The 19520-nt window shown below is 57.0% G+C and overlaps 1 protein-coding gene across 9 annotated transcripts in view; it reads right to left on the bottom strand.

Annotated features, from left to right (window-relative positions):
• DAB2IP (DAB2 interacting protein) overlaps positions 1-19520 on the bottom strand; it is a 187878-nt gene that overhangs the window by 12562 nt on the left and 155796 nt on the right. For all 9 annotated transcript variants that reach the window (XM_012771764.3, XM_012771768.3, XM_012771762.2 and 6 more), the window contains 8 exons: positions 14691-14844; positions 12793-12891; positions 11396-11950; positions 8494-8638; positions 8262-8406; positions 5407-5643; positions 3573-3774; positions 1292-1470 (listed from right to left, as the gene is read on the bottom strand). In XM_012771764.3, coding sequence (XP_012627218.1) covers positions 1292-1470; positions 3573-3774; positions 5407-5643; positions 8262-8406; positions 8494-8638; positions 11396-11950; positions 12793-12891; positions 14691-14844 — 1716 coding nt within the window. The remainder of the gene's footprint in view (positions 1-1291; positions 1471-3572; positions 3775-5406; positions 5644-8261; positions 8407-8493; positions 8639-11395; positions 11951-12792; positions 12892-14690; positions 14845-19520) is intronic.

Raw genomic sequence — 19520 nt, 5'->3', positions numbered from 1 at the left:
GCTGCGCCCGCCCCCCAGCCCGCCCCATGCCCTGGCCGCCTCCTCACTCTACGCTTGTCTTCAGCCTCAGCCCCCATCCCGCGGAAGCCTGCTCTTTGGAAGAAAGCACAACTGTGGTGGGGACCAGGGGGTTTTGGAGAGAAGATTGGGGGGGAACTGGAGGCAAGGACTTGGAGGGCTTGGCATGGGGAACAAGCTGGCTTAGCCTCAGATGGACAGGAAGCCTTTGCTTGTGCCCTTCAGGGCCCCGGGGCTCCTGAGCTGGAAGGAGCTGGACGAGGCGGCAGACAGAGTGGGGAGGAACCAAGGCCAGCCGGGGGCACGTGGCTTCCCATGCCACACACTCAGGCCTGGTCTCCCCAGAACCACGTGCCTGGCCGCCTCTCAGCCTCTAAGGTGTGTCCCCGACTGAACTCTTGCCTCAAGACTCTGCTCTGCCTCACTCGGCAGGTCGGAACAGACCCTCAGCCCAAGGCTCAGAGGGACCAGGAGCCGGCAGCACGTCCTCTGCATCTCCAGCCTCCTCCTGGGCACCACACCCTCCCGGGCTTAAAAGCCAGCTGCCTGCCGCGGCACTCAGAACCAGACCACACTCCCAGCTCTGCTAAAAAGGGTGCCTGGCGGGAGAGGGGAGGAGGGAAGGAGGGGAACATAAATGTTTCATTATAAACTCCATGTTTCTTAAAGGAATGTCCCCATTTTGACTTCAACATTCAAGAACACTGTGCCTCCCACTCCACTGTGTCTTATTTACACTGAGCAGACAGTGCCCCAGGGCAGGGTCTCAGCATCTCTCTCTGCTCTCTGGGGCTCCCAGCCTCAAAGCCTGGCAGTCACCCGCATTCCTGTTAAAAACACACACCCCTAAGCACTACTTCTGGAGATTCCGACTCTGGTCCAGGAAATACCAGGAACATGGGTATTTTTAACAAATATCAGGTGATCTAAAAATGCTGGAGGTATCTGGGACCAGTAATTGTTCTTCAATACATCATGCTTTCTCTGGGCCTCTGCCTATGCTTGCCCCTTTACCAAGAATGCCTTTTTGACCAGTGGAAATGCCACTTTACCTAAAACATTCAAACATACAGCACCACCTCCTCCAGGAAGCCTTTCCTGATTTGTCTGAAATGGAGGTTCGCCGCTTAAGGCCTGCACAAGACATTTCAAGTCTTCCCAGGCTTGTTTTATAACCTTGTGTAGGCATCCCCTTCCCCATCTGAGACCACGTATGGGCTGTGCCTAGTCTGCACATGCACCTGCCACACCCAACATGCCTGGCAGCTCTTACCCAGAGAGATCATTCTCGATCACCATCTTCTGCAGCCCAGCTGAGATGCTGCTGCTGCCGGAGCCTGGCGTGGAGGCCAAGTCGTTGGTTCCCGTGAGCTGCCCACTGCCTGGGGTGCTCAGGGCTGTGTGAACGTCCCTCAGGATCCGAGGCAGGGGTCCTAGTTTGGACACAATGCTCTGCAAAGACACAACAAGAGGCAGATGCGACCTCCTGCAGCCACTTGAGGAAGCTAAGTATGCTGTAGTAGCCACTGTGGTTCAAAACCACTAAGGAGCCTATCAGAGATGCAGGTCCCTGCCCCACCACCAATCAGATCCATCAGGTCCGGGCGTGGGGTGAGACCAGCCATCTGTGAATCTACATTTATTACCAGCTCCCCAGATATTTCTAGGGCAGGAGTAGGAGGCCCACAGGGAGAGATGCTGGCCCAGCCCAAGCCTCTCCTCCTAGTTCACCCTGCCCCAATGCTTCCACAGAGAAGAAAGCACATGTGGAATCCCAGAATTTCCACACCTACACCTCTCCATCCAAGAGGCTTCTGTGACAGCCCCTCCCACATCACCTACTCCATAGGATGGCTGAGGCCTGATCCACTTTGGCACCAGAGCCCCAGTGGAGACGGTCCAGGCACACAGCAGGCCACAACCAGGTGCTGGTCTGACCAGGTGCTGGCCAGACAGACAGCAGTGCCCAGGCCCATCTGAACCTCGCTGTCATGGTTTAGACACAGTGCTGAGGGTTCCGGGCCATGGGGCTGAGCTGCAGGAGGGGGACACTCCCTTGGCTTGTTTATGCACAAGCTTCCACAGAGGACTCTGTGCAAAAACTAAGTGTGAAAACGTGTGCAGTCAAAAGAGCACAGACCTGAGAGGCAAACAGCCTCATTTCCAATCCCTGCTGTACCCTATCCCCTATGACAACGGTGATGACCTTCTGTACTTCCTGCCTGGCCATGTATTCATGGACAGCGACCAGCATAGGGGTGTGGTAAGTGGTGGCAGAGAGAGTGACTGGTGCTGGCTGCGTGAAGCCTGGGGGAAGGGAGAAGCTCTGCCCTCATTTCCAGTCCTCCTTCTGCCTCTCACAGTCAAAGGCAAGTGGACACAAATGAGCAAAGATGATGGCCTCTGACTACAACAGCGACTGTTTCTAGTGAAAGGTCAGGACTAACCTAAGTACCCATCAACGGGACTGGTGAGATGAACTGCACGCATATGATGGCATAATCTGCGGCCATTAGTACGCAGTGACGTGCCAAGATGCCCACAAGAGTGGGTGAGGAAGACACGCAGCAGGACAGTTCACACTTTAAAGCAAACTTAAAAAGGTAAAGCTGGTCATGGTGGCTCATACCTATAGTCCCAGCTACTCAGGAGGCTGAGGCAGGAGAATTACTTGAGTCCAGGAATTGAAGGAGGCAGTGAGCTATGACTGTGCACTGTACTCCAGTCTGGGTGACAGAGCAGCACCCTGTCTCTTAAAAAAAGGGGAGAGCAGGGGCCTCTTGTTTGTGTCTACGTGTGTGCACTTATACACGCACAGAATGTGTCTAGAAGGCTACACACCAGTGCTCTGAGTTGTCACCTCTAGGTAAGGGGACTAGGTGGCACAAAGGGTATTCCAGGCTGGTTTCAGCATTAATTAATTTTGTAAGGTGGTCCCGTAGAGCCCTAGAAAGCAACAGATATCCGGGAAGTGGTTCCCAGTGAGCCTTGCCCTTAATTCCAAAAAACCGCTCACTGAGTGGGCTGAGGCCACTGGCGGATTAGTGAAATATCAGGGTGGGGAGGCTCACTTCAGGTGACTACAGCAATGTCAGAGGGCTTTAGGGAATAACCTTGTCATCTGGTTGTCAAGGGCAATTCTAGAAAGGTTTCCAATTTCTTGTCTGACAAGTGGAGGTCCAGGGTCTTGAGTCATCTATTTCATGTGTGGCTTCAAACTCCGATCCTGTTTCTCACGTGCACTCAGTAGGGAGCCTGCCTGCACACGCGCAACTCATCCACCAAAGGCTGACTGCAGGAAGCACAGCCCACGCACGGTCCCCAGAGTGGGGCTGCCCGGCAGTTGCTGGTGAGTGGACGCGGCATTTGCCCACAAATGAAATGGAGCCCATGGATGCCTAGTGTGTCCTGACAGGGCCTGGGCTACCAGTCTGGGCAGGCTCCTCATGAGGTCACACAGGTGAACCGTCTGCCTGCAGTTACTCTGGAAGGAGGAACACTAAGATCTCTATGGTGGCCTCTGGCCACACCCTCTGCCCCCCTGTGACAGGCACCTGCTCCAGCTGGCTGATGGCCTCCCAGAGCAGAGAGTGCAGGCTGGAGAGCTCGCGGCCCAGGTCGATGTAGCCCTCGAAGCCTGCTGTGTTGGAGATGGTCTCGGGGTTAGAGATCTCCAGCAGGAAGCGCTGCATGTTGGTCCACTCGTGCTCCAAGAACTGGTTCATGAAGGACATGTACTCCTCCTTGCTGCCAAACCTGAAATGGGGGCAGATGGGGTGAGCACCCCTCTGCTCAGATGCCCCATCCTCAGCCCCCGCCGCACCCACTGTGGCCAGCTCCCACCCACTCATACTCCCCAAGTCAGCTGAACCTGCTCTGACCCAGGTCACCAGGGCTCTCGTTCCTCATGACCAAGTCCAAACACCTCTTTCTGAACCTTTCATCTCAGGACCTGCAATGTTCTGTGTTCCGCATACACTGCCCATTACAGTGTCCCTCCACTTTTCCTCCAAGTTGCAGTGCCCTGGTACACAGATGACTCTCAAATCCACACTCAGCTCAGGTCTCTGCTGAGCTTTCAGACGTGCTTCCCCTGGGAGTCCCTTCCTACTCAGCCTGGCCAAGTCTGAAGTCATCAGTCACCCATGCCTTCCTCCCAAGCTCCCTATCCACCATCCACCCAGATACCCAAGCCAGAGCCTGGTGGTCGTCAATTGCCCCCTCTTCCTCATTACCAAGGCCCACTGACTTTATCTTGTGATCACCTTGACCTTGTCCCTTGCAGCCACTGATCCCCGTACCGCCTCTTCCACAATTTTCTGCCATTTTTGTCAGAACCACATCTGTGCTCTCCTCCCAGGTCTCTCGGCTTCTGTCCTGCTCCCTCCAACCCACCTGCCCACTGTTGTTGGAGCGATCTTTCCAGGACCAAGAACAGAGGGTTGTCCTCTCCCCTTCATTAAAACTCTCCAGGGGCTCCCATTGCCCTGTCTGGCCTTCAGGTCCCTGCTGTCCTCTTAGGTCTCCTCGCCCGCTTCTCCTGCCTGGCACCCGATGACCCAAGAATGGCAAAGCCCAGGCCTCCCTGGCATGCCCAGCCTCTGTTCCCGCTGCCTTCCTTGAGACGACGAACCCCTCATCCTGACATGTGGCTGGGGGCCTGCGTCACCTTGGCGGCCTCCCTGTCTCCTCTCCCAACAAGCTCCGGGCCCTCCTAAGAGACTGCTGTGCGTCTGTCACTGCTCTGCTGCTCACTCAGCGTGTCTCTCCAGCTCAGTGCTGAGCTCCACGAGGGCTGGGACCAGGGCTGATTCACCGCTGTGCCGTCAGAACCCACCACAGAGCCCCAGGATGGGGCTCTACACATGCTCTGAGAAAGGACAGGGATGAAATGACCCGGCCCTTCCACCTCCACCTGCTCACTCTAAGGATGGAGCCGAAAACACCAGAATGCTTTATGAGCAAGAACATCCTGACAGAATTAAACTAAGACAGTATGAGACAACCCGAGTGCCCAACCACAGGGCCTGGGATAAGGAATATAGGCCACTCTCCCTTGGAGGAATATTAGTTGTTCATTTCAAAGGGCTTAAGAATGTTCGAGGATATGGGAGAATCCTTATGAATATATTAATTCAAAAGAGCAGAAGGAGAAAGTATCTTGTCTTTATACCTTTAAAAATTAGGAAACATACCAAAATGACACATACTTTTAGCAGGAGGACAGGGTGTGGACATTTTATTTTGAAAAAGGGGGTAGGGGAAGGACTGAGGATCACAAGGACAAACCCAGGCCCTCCCACCCAGCTCTGGGGCAGAAACACCCAGGGGCCTCCCCAGGGACTCCAGTCACTTCTGACTCCGCCCACAGTGGGAGGAGGTACTCACTTGGCAAAGTTGGCCAAGTTCTGGGTAACCTTGGCGATGAGGGTGAGGGTGCGGGCGGTGCGGTCGTCGGGGTACTCCTGCAGCAGGTTGAAGAGCGAAGGCGACATGATGGCGGGGCAGAGGAAGCGCAGGAAGAGGGAGGCGCTGATGAGCCGCTCGCTGATGTCCGGCCGGCCACGGCTACTGCACTCCTGCCGCCATGAGGCGAACACCTCTTTCAGCTCCCTTGGAAAGACACTGTGTAGGGCAGACGAGGTGGGCTTGGTCATGAGGCAGGGGTTCAGGACAGGAGGGCACACAGCAGGGACCTGACTCTGGGTCAGATGGAACCCCGTGTCCCAACCCCAGCTCTGCCCCAATAATGGTGTGGGGTCAGTCGGCTGCCTGAGTTCTCTGTGACTTGGCCCTCCAGGGAGAGCACTTACCACAGGACTGGCCAGGGTGCTCGGGCAGAGGAGCAGGAGATCCAACTCCACCTGGCGCAGTGGGCTGTGTTACCCAGAAGCCACGGCAACAGCCAGCGCCAAACCATCTCCGCACCCCTCCCCCCCAGTGCTAGATTCATGCCAAGCCCCAAACAGCAAGCATTTGGGTTGACAGGGGTGAGGAAAACACAATGGGAACAGACTACTGTTCCACAGGTTCCTACTGCTGGCTTTTGAAACTCTCTCTGCTTGAATAATGTCAAAGGAATCCAAGGTTTCCTGTATAGCTCAAAATGACCAAGAAGACAGGAGCAACCCTGACCACAGGGGAGAATACAGCTCTCAATCTCTAGATGGGGAAGGGAAGGGAGGTGTCGACTTCCCCATAGTGACAGAGTAGGCAGAGCTGGCCCTAAAATACAGGGGTCCTGGCTCCACTGGGCACCCTAGCCTGCCACAGTGAGGCCCCACCTGACCGGCCTTTGCATGGCTCTCCCATCTCTTCATCCTGGGGCAGGCCCAGCCCTAGTGCTCCCTGAACCCAGTCTATGCCTGGCTCTGTCACCAGCTCAGCCCAGGGTGATCTGACCAAGACCCTGGCCCTCCTGGGCTTCAGTTTCCTCTCCCTCAAACCCAGAGCAAGGCCTGCCCTCCTGAGATGAGGAACCATTTTAAGGCTGAGACCCCAAGGCCATAAGAGGGCTTGACCAACTTGAAATGTTTTCCCCAAGGCCAGCAGGCAGCTCAGAAGCTCTCAGCAATGAATGCTGGCTGAACTAACAAGGGCACGCCTAGAAGGGAAGTGAGGGTGGGCAACCTTTAGCCCTGGCCCCATAGTGCCTGGCACAGGACTGGGCAGGGTACAGGCGCTGAGTGGTGACATCTATCCATGGCCTTGTCCAGAATACAGAGGTGCCTCTGACAAATGCCAGAAAGAGGAAATGGAAAATCGTTGTCCACAGCTTGTTTTCCCTGTGTCCCACACCCAGCACCCCCACCCTGAACAGGGAGCTGGAGGGTGAAAGCACAGCCCAGCTGGGGGTGGGAAGTGTGTTCCCACAGGGGTCAGGGCCCCCAGGCTGCCCTCTACTCCTAGGCCCAGAGGTGTGGAAAGTTACATATTTGTGGCCCAGCTCCAGGGACCCCACTAGCCCCAGGCAAGCACCACATATAGCCCAGGGCTGAGGGACAGAGGCAGTGGGTGCCCCCATCCTGGCCTTGGGTCATTCCCTCTGCCCCCTCCCAGGACTGCTGCCCACCTAGCAGGCCTGCCTTTGCTTGTCTTCTGGGAACAGCAAACACTTCCCTGGCCCTCCTGCGTGCCCAGCCCTGAGCTGGCGGATCTGCCTGCCCCCAGGTATCCCCAGCGTGTGCAGGACACAGATTCGGACACAGACACAACCCATCCAGAAGGGATTAGGGCTTCACCAGAGGATAGCCAGGATGGGTGAGCCGACCCTGTCTGGTGACCTGAAGGAGGGCTGCAGAGGGATGCAGGTCTAACGCTCAGAGCAGCAAGGGCAGGAGCGTGTACAGGTCAAGGTGTGGGTGAGTGACAGACCAAACTTAGCAAAGGAGCAAGGCATGGCTTAAGGGGATCAGGAATAACAGGAGTATGGGGTATGATAACAAGAGGGGCTACAAACAGAAGCTCAGGTGGACAGGGGACATAAGCCTTGAGCTGGAGGGTGACACAGGCTAAAATCTGGGCAGTTCCTCCTGTGTGAAAATACACACACTGCTTGGGCTGACAGCAAGGCCCTCCCAGACAGTCCCATGTGCCACCACAGACTGAGGATCTGCCAGGCCAGCCAGCACACGTGCACCCCAGGAGCAAGCATCTGGTTGCGAAAAAACCAATTCCAGCCCTGACTAAAGTCCCAAGTGAGCAGCGACTCTTGCATACCCTACCCTGCTCTAGGCTAGCCACAGCCGTAGATCCTGCTTTCCTTGAAGTCCGCTACTGTCTTCTGTTTGTTCTCTAGTCTCAGCGGGAGCCCTGCCCAGTGTTCAGGCACCACAGGGACAGGTGAGGACTCTCGGGTTAAGCCATCCACCTGCCCCAACTGGGTGCCCGAGCAGGGCCTTGTCAGTCTCACTCAGGCTACAGCACCTACAACAGCACCTTGCACCCACAGGGCGCTTGCGCATCAACTTGCGCAGACTGCCCTGTCCAGGTTCTTTCTACTACAACACCATAAAATCCATGTTCTGTGGACACTCTGAGCACTCCCCTATATCCCAGAGTCCAACAGGGACTAGGTCCTGTTCAGTAGGCCTCAGTGGGGCCAGGCATGTGGCGTGCTAGTGCTGGGCATGCTGTGGGCAGCTACATGGAGGGATGGGTGAGAGGATGGGGTGGGGGGTCCTGGGCAGCTGAGCCCGAAGGGAGTGCAGGGCCTGCTGGGAGTTGTGGGGGCTGGCACTGACCAGTAGGAGTTGATGATCTTGCAGAAGGCCAGCTCACAGCACATCTTGAGGTTGCCCTGGTGCTCAGGGAGGTCAGCGGCCGAGCACTTGCTGGGGTCCACCTCGCAGTTTTCGTCTGACTCGTACAGTGCTTTGATGAACTCACCTGTGGCCGGGCACGCAGGGAGGGAGCATGAGGAGCTGGTGGCCACTGCCCTGCCCTCTGCCCACCCACCAGTCTGTGCCTCCCTACCTAGAGCATCCTGCAGGTACTTCTGGCCCACCAGCTTGAGGTACTCCTCGATGGCCTTGGTGGCCAGCGTGTTCTCCCGAAAGATGAGGTGCTCATTGTCTCCACAGCGGTCTACCTCTGACATCATCAGGTCTGTCAGGAAGTCCTGGGGAGGTGGGAGGTGAGATCAGGACCTGAGCTAGCCAGGTAGGTAGCACCCTGGGATTCCGGAGCTGGCCAGAAGAGAAGCCCCAGCTTCTCAAGGCTGTCCCACCATCCTGGAAGGAACAGAGTGATAAGCCCTGGGGGCTGCTGGGGAGTGTGGGCAGGACAGGGAGGAGCCTAGAGGTGGTCATATCAGAGCCAGACCTAAGGATGAGGGAGGTAGGCCTCGCTGAGAGCATGCCATCTGGAGTCATAAACATGCCACCTGGAGCCATGAGCCTCCCACCACCACAGGCTGGCTGGACTCAAATCCCTATTCCACCCTAACCAGGCCTGGCTGGGTGACCACAACAGAACTTACTACCCCCCACCCCTGCAATCAGTGCCAAGAGGACAGGCATGGCTACCCTCTCTCTTGGTATAATCAGCCACCAGCATGCACCCACATGGCTCCCACACCAGACACAGCCTCACTCTGCTCGGCCCCGTACTGAAGGATGAGAGGGACAGAGGCAGTCCTGCTGCCCTGGAAGGCAGTGAGCCACCACGCTCAGATGGGAGAGAGCAGAAACTGATGTGCACCCGGCAGGGGGAGGTTGAGGCACAATGCCCACCCGGCAATCCCACTGGTCCCACACACAGTGCTGTGGAAGACCCAGCAGAGGAGCCTGAGCCCCCTTCGCCAACTCTGCAGCACCCACCCAGCCGGAGCCCCCATCTCCTCATGCTCATAGCCAACCTGCGACTCGTTGGAGGCTGAAAGGGCAGGGGCCACCCAGCACAAAGCATGCAAGACGCCCAGTGTGGGCCAGGGTTTCTGATGCTCTGGAAATTCCTCACACCTACAATCACAACTTATAAATAAAGAACTGAGATCTAGACCAGGATACTGAGCTGGCTGATGGAGACACAGGAGTCCAAGGGGAAGCTGTTGTGGGCCTTCCTACCTACAGACAAGCTCTAGGGCCCATTATCTATACCCTCTGAAGCAAAGTAAGAACCACCTCTGCTCCGAGCACCCATGGCTCCTGCTCAAGCTCACAGCCCTCCTGAACTCCTGCGGTGGGCACCAGGCCTCATGCTGAAATGAGGGGAAACCAAGGCACAGAACAGGAAAATGACTTGTCCAAGGCCACAGCACTAGCTGGGGCCAGACCTGGCCCAAGTCTTTTGTTTCCCAGGCCCCATTACTCCTCCAGCTATGAGAGGGAGGGGATGAGGCTAGTTCCAGAGTGTTCCAAGGAGGGGAGCCATATGCTCAGCACCCAGCAGCATGAGTTACTTTCTACCCGCCCACCGATGGCTCCCCCTATAGCACAGAGTGCCCGCTAGGGTGGGATGGAGCCCTGGCTTCCACCTCCTGCCAGGACCAGCACCACCCTGACCCGCCTCTTGTCTCAGGCCACTTCAGACCAGAATCTGCCTCCCAGGCCAACCCAATGCAGCCCTCGGGACCAGGTCCTGAACAACCAGATACAGCAACATCAAAAGCTAGTGCGTCTGCCACCTCCTCTCTCCCTCTCTGGGGGCTATGGGCGTCCTCAGTTTCCCAGCATGTGCTCCCAGTGTTGACCAATGAATTAAGGAGCTGGCCCAATTAGAAGGCTGGGGCAAGGGAGAAGGCGGTCCAGCCACAAGGGGAGGGGGGAACAGCACTCCCCCTCACGGCCCACCAAGGGAGTTCCCCTCCCTAGTCCTGAGGTCCTGTACTCGCTACACTAGTCCAACAGCCAGCAGGAGGGCCTGAATGAGGCCAAGAGACTTCCAGCCACAGCCTCCCCTTCCACGGACTGCAGGAAAGGTTAGGAGGATAAGGGAACTCCACAGAGTCACGTGCCCTGGGTTCTGCCCCAGGATGTCTGAGGCCTGGCTTCCAATACCGGACTCAGGCCAGGACCGTGACATAGCGCGCTCCTCCACCCCCAACATACCACTGTCCGGAGGGTAGAGGCCCCACTCCTGAGCCTGGCACTCGTGTCTATCCAAGTCCAGCCCTCCTTTCCCATGCCCTTTGGGCAGCCCACCCCATGAAGGAGGGTGCCACAGTTGCCTTAGTGGCAAACAGGACCATGCTCTTTTGCCTTCCTAGAAGCGCCTTAGTCCAGAGGCCCACTTGTCCCCAAACCAGGTCTGTGGGGCCGAGAAGTGGCATGCCTGGTGGGCTCCTGGGCCCATTCTCGAGAGTAGAAGATGAAACGGGTGAGGGTTTGTGGAGAGCTGTACTGCCTGCCTGGACGGCTTTTAGACCATCCCTATTCTTATGGGGCTCTGTAGGGGGCTGGCTGACCCCTGAATGGTGCAACTGTGACTATGTCCACCTGTGTGTATGTATGTGAATCTGTGTGTCTGGGTGTGAGTGTAGGGTGAGGCGGTGCTGTGACAGTGGCTCACCTGTCTGTCACCTGCTGAGATGTCTGCCAAACTCTATACCCCACATGTTTGCGTCACTGGGGCTGGGGGTTGGAGGACCCAGTGTGCTGGGAGAGCCTGGCTACATAGCCTGCTGCTCCCTCAATGCCACCTGTGACCCCGTACATCAGCTCCACAGGGAGCTCAGGGATCAGTCCCCGCACAGAGGGGGCACACAAAGCCCCCATCCCACAACATAACTCTCAGGTTTAGGGAGCCCACTTGGCTGTGACTGGTGCCTCCAAAGCTTCCATTAGACCTCCAATGCATCGCATGGACGCGGGGAAGGGCAGGTTAACCCAGTGCCTGTCACCAGGCCTCTCCCAGGGGCCGAGGGGCCCACACACACCTTCACCTTGCCCGTGCTCTGCAGGATGTGCACCAGGGCAGACGCCATCTCCTCCTTGGTCTTGGCACTGAGGATGGGCTCGAGGGCTGCACACAGCCCCAGGTAGTGGTTGGTGATGTGCTCGGCAAACTCCTTGTACATCTCCATAGGCAGGATGGTGATGGTTTGGTAGCGTGCCTTGATGCGGATCATAGGCCCAGGGCCCTTGCCACCCTTGGGGTTAGGCGTTACCACTGGGTACCACTTCTCCACGAACTGCCGCCCAGCTACCGAGGCAGCGGGCAGGCTGACAAGGCCCAGGTAGCTATTGCGCTCCTTCTTCTTCTTCTTGTCGGTCTCCCGGTACAGATGGACGGTGACCGTGCGCAGGGGTGGCAGGTTGTGGAACTCGAAGTGCTCGCCCCAGAAGACATTGTCCGTCTTGAGCTTGCCCGTGGTGCGGGCATAGAGCACGTCGTCCAGACACAGCTCGCACAGGTACTTCTTCTTGGCGGGCAGGTCCTTGGCCTCGATTACCCACAGCTTAAGAATGTGCTCCACACGCCGACTGTTATCCTGCATGTGCACAAGGGGGCCTAGGGTGGTCAGCTGAGGGTGCCGCCCGCCCCCCCAGCCAGCCCAGAGCCCAGGAGAGTCCTCAGATCTGAGAGGAGTTCTGAAGGTGGTGGTGGCAGGGGACATCCAGGCCCTGAGAAAGGATGGGATGGGTGTGACAGGCACCAGCTCACTGAACTTGGGCAATGGACTTAATCTGAGCTTCAGCTTGCATTTCTATAAAATGGGACTAAAAAACCCCAACTCATGGAGTGAGAGACTGGGTAAAGAGGTCATATGATGCTTGGTACACCACAGGTTATGGAGCTGTTATCAGCTCTTCTTTGTTTGCTGGTCTACAAAGTAACTTAAGAGGTGACCTCAGTGACCAGGACTCGGGCCAGGCCCTCAAGTCAGCTGGGGAGATGGACACAAAAGCAGATTACAGTCCAGGTCCCATGACCTGATGGGAGGGCCCAGGGACAGTGGGAACATAGAGGGCACCGACCTGGGCCGGGGGGCTTGCCTAGAGGAGGGGTAGGCATCTGCGCTGCAATGGGATGGATGAGCAGGAATCAGTTGGGAGAAAGTAGGGACAATGGTTCCAGGCAGGAACCCAAGGTCCCAAAGCTCATTCCCCCAGCCCAGCCTCCTCAGTGTGCAGCTGCGAGAACAGATGCACACACCCCTGCCTCTGCCTGGCCAGCTCAAACTCCTCTTTCAGAGGCCAATGATATTTCTCTGTCTCCGTGCAGGTTGAGCCCCGATCCCAGCCACTTGGCAGAGATCCTTCCCTCCTGCTTCCTCACGCCTGAGTCTAACCACCATCTCCAATACTCTGACAAGAGGGGGTGCAGGCCTACCTTGTTGGGGTGCACCGCTCGCCGCAGGTTCTCCATCCACTTATCCCGCTCGGCCGCAGACCGGCAGGAAAAGCACTTGCTTCCTGACGATGTTGTCACCTGTGAGAGGCAGGCAAGACACTTTTACAGCAGAAGGGACCACAGCAAGGCTGGACAACAATGGAAGATCTCTGAGGCTAAGGGGACTGTGGCCACCAGGTGTGCACAGCCTCAGGAAGGAGGCAGGATATGATTTCTGTATGTCACATTTTGCAGGTGGTACGCTGAGACACACTGTCCCAGAACAAGTTGGCAGCAGGAAGAGTGGACCAGTCCCGCACCAACTGGCTCCTAGTCCTGGAGCCTCACTTCTGCCTCAGCACCCTTCTGTCCAATAGGAAAGCATCTTTCTGACTCTAACCTCTCTCTCCCTGATATGGGAAGAGGGAAGGAACATAGTTTCCCTAGAGGCAGAACCACAGGTGCCAAGCAACAGTGACAACAATGATGGTAATATAAGCCTAATATTTTTTGTGGAGAAATGAGAATTGGGTTGTCTAGGTGTGCCAGGCCCTGGGGTCCTCCTGCCTGGAGCCTTCACTCCCCTGGCTGACTTGTGCCCATCCTAGGGCCCAGCTGAGATGTCTCCTCCAGGTAAGGGAGCCTGGCCCAGGCTGCCCCTGCATCTGGCCTAGGGCTCTCCAGGGGAGATCAGACTTTTCACCAAGCATTCAAGGGCCTGCACAGTCGGCAGCACCCCTTGCTGTGAATGAGCAGACAGGCACTATCTTCAGCCTGTCCCAGGCAAGAAGTGAGAGCCAGATCAAGCCCAGCTAGGCCAGGAATCTTTCTTTGTTTTGGAGACAGAGTCTTGCTCTATTGACTCAGCTAGAGTTAGTGGTGTCATCCTACTTCACTGCAACCTTAACTCCTGGGCTCAAATGATTCTCCTGCCTCAGTCTCCTGAGTAGCTGGTATTACAGGTGTTCGTCACCAGGCCTGGCTAATTTTTCTATATTTTGTAGAGATAGGGCCTCCCTCTTGCTGAGGCTGGTCTTGAACTCCTGACCTCAAGTGATCCTCCAACCTCAGTCTCCCAGAGTGCTAGGATTACAAGAATGAGCCACTGTGCCCAGCTTAGGCCAGGAATCTTGAACTGGAAACAGCACCCAGTGGGCACATGGAGGGGGACAGAAGCCAGGCATCATTCTGTTCTGGGGGTAACAGGAGGCTGTCACACTAGTTTCCAAATGGCTGCTTTCTATTACCAGGCTCATTCTTCTACCAGAGAGCTCCCCTAATTATGCACAATTGTTGGGGGTGGAAATCTTCCCAGAAACAGAAGCAGGAAGACAGCATGAATAACTGCAAAAGCAATTAGCAACTCCCGGGAACACCTGCACCAACAGCAACCCTGGTCCTGGTTTGGGCTCAGCCTTGTCGTGTGACCTCTGACACTTCTTGCCTTCGCTGGGCCTCAGATTCCCTTATGAAGGACTATACAGGCAGGTAATCCCCATGTGATAGTCCTGTGTATGGTCGGTCATTGGCTCTCTGCTCTCAAGCCTTGGGTCAAAGGAATACTTGGCCAGGAAAGGTTTGGGCTCTCAGTGTATAGCGGGGGAAACAGGCCCAGAAAAGGGGGGACTCTCCACTATTCCACACTGCATTTGGGGGTGAGCAGGCTCCAAGACATGTGATTTGGGTCTTAAGCAATTTGACACAGGCTTTTTTAAAACTCATTTTCACACACAGGAATCCCTAGCAGTTCCCTTGTTAGCTTGGAGAACAGGTGCTGGCCCAGTTCCAAAGAGCCCAGAGAACAGGAATGACACCTCCCCCCACTCCTAGCTCCACCTGGTCTCTTAGGAGCCAAAAGCCACAAGCAGATCCAGCCCCTCCCCCATGGCGGGACCCACCTCAAAGCAGTAGTCCTGGCCTAGGATGCTGCTGTGCACGGGCTTGATGACCACCTCCTCCTCCATGCTGAGGTCCAGCGCCTCCACTGCACTGCTGGGGCTGAGCAGGGACTCGTGGGAGCGAGACTCCTTCAGCCTCGGCATCAGATGGGACCTGGGGGGTGGGCAGTAGGCATGTGAGGCTGGGCCTGCCACCACTCAGGACAAGCTGGCTGCCACACCTCACCCAGCCACCCAGCTCCCCTCCCTGGAGGCAGTCATTCCTCCTCTCCACTCCCCCTCTTTTCTGGCTTAAGACAGACTTGGGGTAGGATTGTCACAGAGACTCACCATTCCCTTGTCCCCACTGCAGGAGTCGGGGTAAGGGGCTCTGCCTCTGAGGCAACAAGCAGTGGAGGATCAGGTGGCCACTCAAGTCTGGTTCCTCAGCTGCCCCAGAGACCCACAGGAAACCAACTGAGCCAAGCAGCCGTCTGGGGCTCTGGAGCCTCTCCCACTTCCCCTCCCTTCTGCCTTGGTCCCTGCCCAAGACTGAAGCAGTCACCCTGTCCCCAGAATGCCACTGCTGAGAGCCCTTCCTCACATACTGTCCCACAGGACCAGCCCTACGTGAGGCAGAAGGGCCACAGGGCTCCTGCTGCTCCTGCCTCACAGATGAGGACGGCGAGGCTCAGAGCAGAGGGGATGCAGCAGTCTCTGTACAGGACCCAGGATGCCAAGACTCAGGCAGGGTCCACATCCACAAGCACAAAGAGCAGAGGTAGTGGATGCCACTTGGCACCCAAATGGAGCCTGGACATGGGCTGACACCCACAGACTTGGCCTTGGACCTGGGCCCACGGTTCAGCTGTTGTACCCTGGCCAAGTCACTTCCCCTCTTTGAGCCTCAGTTTCCTCTGCACATCACGTGGAAAGCACTGCAGACACACCTGCTCCAGTGTTTGGTAGGTCCACTTCAGAGATGCGAATGTCTCTCTAGAGCCAAGAGCACAGAGCCGTGCCCTACTGGAGCCCCTCTCACATGGGGCAGAGAAAAGCCTGAGGACCAGCTGGGCCTGCTAAGACCACCTCTGGTGTGCAAGTTGGACAGGCTTTGTCCCTGTTTGTGTCCACGGCCCACACTCCTGGGGCTCATGAGGAACTGGTCCTGGCTTAGCCCACACGGGCCTCCTTCCCCTCTGCCTTCAGGATCCTGGCCTCCATTGGTCCAAGGGCTGCTTCCACCATTCTCTCCCTGCCTCACCAAACAAAGACCCTACCGTGGGCCATGCTGAAGCCTGGGCCCTGACCTCAAGGGACTCACAGCCTGGCACAAGTCACCAGATACACCCCCACAGGGCACACCCCTTGTATAGCCATTCCCATGACCGGCTGGGAGGCTGAGGCCCAGCCCATGTGGACTCAGGAATCCAGAGATGAGCTAGAAGGGCCCTGCCCAGAGGGCTTCACAGATTGGCAGAGGCCACCCTCCCACCCCAAACTCCACATCTCCATGGCAACAGCCCTCTGTGTGTATGAGCCCTCCCCTGACCTGGAGTTTTATGCCAGATGCTGCAACCCATAGCTGGAAGGGGGACCCCAGCCTTTGGACACCCAGACAGCCCAACCCAGGAGCCCCAGCTGACCGTCTCCCATTGCCACTCCACACACAGCATGAAGCTGGCCTCTGAGTGCTTGAGGGAATGGCAGAGCCAGAGGAAAGCCATGGACAGGCTGAAGTCAGGTCAGAGTCTTCCCAGACTACCCAGAACTCCCATGTGGAGCTTCCTGCCGTGGCCTCAGCCCACGGGCACGCACAGCTTGCGTGCTTACGCTCCTCCAGGGCTTTCCCTGAGACACCCCAGCTTACAAGGGTGCCCCTTGGCCTAGCTACCATGCCAGGCTAGTAGGTACAAGAACAGGCTTCTTCCCTTGAAGGCCTAAGGCCCTGCTCAAATGGCCCAGCCTCCTCCCGTCACCCTGATCCAGGCCCTGGGTGTGTCTGCCCTCCCCTTGGTTGAGATTCTTCCACCTGGGCCACCCACCTCCCAGGGCAGACTTCAGGCCTCCCTCCGAGACAGGGTTCATACCTCAGTGGGAGAGACGCCCTGCTCCAGGTGCTGGTGAAGTCGCCCCATCTAGGAAGGGCTATGATCCATAGGCCCCTGGGCCTGACGTCTGAGACCCAAAACACAGGCCACAGGCCAGGACGGGGCTGCTTTCCAGTCCGGCCTGACAAACCCTGCCAGGTAAGGATGTCGGGAGCCAGGGTGGGTGGGGTGGGGACCCAGGAAGTACAAAGGGAGGAGCTGGTGCCGCCTCCTGCCTGGGGCACCTGAATGAGCTGGCTGGAGGGAGGAAAAGAAGGTGTGGCTCGGTGGACTGGGCATGCCCACGGTCTGCCCACGGAAACCCAAGGGGACCCTGGTTCTGCAGTCCCAGGAGCTCAGCAGGCCCAGGCCAGCCCCTGGAGCCTGTGGCTGCAGAACCCTCCCCTTCCTTCCCCACCATATCCTTTCCCACAAGCATGCTCCAGCTGGCCTTAGCAACCCTGGGTAGGATCCTAGTGGAATAGAGGGCCATGGGGAAGTTCAGGGTCCTTAAGATATCCTGGAATGGCCTGGCCCACCTGGCTGAGCTGGGCAGCCTCGACCTTCACCACCTCTCTGAGGGCGTCTCCATGACAGGGGACATGGAACAGAGGCTGTATCCAGTCCTGCAGTACAGACTCATCAGGAGGAAGAGGAACAGGGAGGGGGCGAGGAAGGGGAGGCCTGAGAACCAACCTGCAAGGTCTCCCAAGCTGCTCTTGGGTGGTGGCCCTGGACTCTCTGACCCATATCATATGTGCATTATCTTCCTGCTTAGCCTAGAGGCTACCTGCTACCCCCTCCCCCATCAGGCCAGGACACAGGACCCTTGGTCCTCATCCTATCTGGGTCCAGGGGGTGCTGGTCTGCTGTGACCCTGCACCAAGGTGTGCCCATGGTGGTGGCTGATAAGATGACTAGGGCTCTGAAAAGGAAAATGGCCATTTGGTCACTGCCCAGGCCCAGCAAGACCATCTCACAGCCTAAGAACCATCTCTCCAGGAACCCAGCCTTGTCCCATGCCCGTAGCACCCCTTAGCCACTCCACACTGGGGACTGCCTGCCCCTTCATTACTCAAGGCAGCCTCTGCCCCATCCTGCCTTCCTCTCATGCCAGGCACTGTTGGGCCACTTCCTTTCTCATCTCCAGCCTCTGCCTTGCCAGGCTGGGCAAGTCCATCAGAGACAGGGAGAGAGACAGGCACCAAAGACTGGCCAGGCTCAGGAGGGCAGTGAATGGGCATGGCCTCCCTAGCTGGGAAGCCAGGTGAAAGATAGTGAGCAGGGGCTGGTTTCTGCCTTGCTCCCATTCCACTCCCAGGAGAGGGGGCCCATAGGTACCCACTACCACTCAGCACAGGGTGGGCACCCAGCTGGTCTCTTCCACATCTCTTTTTTCTTTTTCTTTCTTTTTTTGAGACACAGTCTTGCTCTGTTGCCCAGACTACAGTGCAGCAGCATCACTGTAGCTCACTGCAACCTCCAACTCCTGGGCTCAAGGGATACTCCTGCCTTAGCCTCCCAAGCTGCTGGGACTACAGGCATGCACCACCACGCCTGGCTAACCTTTCCTATTTTTAGTAGACACAGTGTTCCGCTCTTGCTCAGGCTGGTCTCAAACTCCCAACCTCAAGCTATCCTCCCACCTCAGTCTCCCAGAGTGCTAGGATTCCACATGAGAGCCACTGTATCCGGCCTCTTATTTTATTTCAGCTGTACACAGACCTGCCAGGAGTATTCATCTACCCATTTTACAGAGAGGTAAGATTGGTTCAGGGAGGAGCAGTTACTTCGTCTGCCTGAGGCCCCCTGCAGGATGGGGACCCAGGTCAGTCTGTGAGCCCTGCCCAGAACTGCCTGTGTGGGGTGGGACCTGGGGGCTGGTGCCCTTGTACACAAGGCCTCTGCTGTCCCCCAGCCCCAGGTAGGGTCCCTTCCTGCTGCCCAAAGGTGGGGTGGAGAGAAGGTGGCCTAAGTGCATCCCTCCCCTCCCCAGATCAGTCTCATGATGGCTCCCCTTTGACCTCCTGTAGTCCATGGAAACCAGAGCTTTGGTCTCGATGGGAAGGCAAAAGGCCTTCACCTGGGGACTCCACATACACAGCCCAGGTCTAAGCCACTTTTCATGACAACCTCAACGGGGATGCCATGTGACTTACTGGGCTCAGAGAAGCTGGGTGGCACATCTACAACAGAACCAGGTCTCAAACCAGGACTGTGGGCTCTCCCGGCCTGACTCCCTCTCCAGGCAGAGCTGGCATTCCCGGCCAGGCTTACCTGGGGCTGTGTGCCACATGAACCAAGACATATGTCCCCTTGCAGAATCTCCACAAGCCCAAGAGACAGATGCTGACCTCGCCCCCACTACACAGGGGAGAAACTAAGGCCTGCTCAGAGAGGGCAAGTGATGTGCCCTGGGTCACATCTTTCTTCTAGTGTCACTCTCACACTCAAACCCCTTGGATCCATTTCCTTTTCTGAAAAAGGAAGGATTCTTGCCTCTAAAAGAAATGGCAAGCACACACTGAAGAAATGCTATAAACACAGGATCTTCAGGGGAAGGCACCTCCCAGGCTGGGGCTGGGGTTGAGGGGGTCGGTCCTCTCAAGGCCACATAAGATTTAGCTCCAGTACTGGAACTTGGCACTCTGGGCCACCAGCTGGGGCCCCCTGTAGGGGCCTGTCTACTGGGCTCCTCCTCAGGGATCACAAGTCTCTCAGGCAGATCCCCAGGTGCACGCCATCCCCTCTGCCCAGACGT

This window comes from Microcebus murinus, chromosome 12 (assembly GCF_040939455.1).
Source record: "Microcebus murinus isolate Inina chromosome 12, M.murinus_Inina_mat1.0, whole genome shotgun sequence".
NCBI classification, from domain to species: domain Eukaryota; kingdom Metazoa; phylum Chordata; class Mammalia; order Primates; family Cheirogaleidae; genus Microcebus; species Microcebus murinus.
Note: the sequence above shows the minus strand (reverse complement) of the source record. Positions and strands in the feature narration are given on the sequence as shown.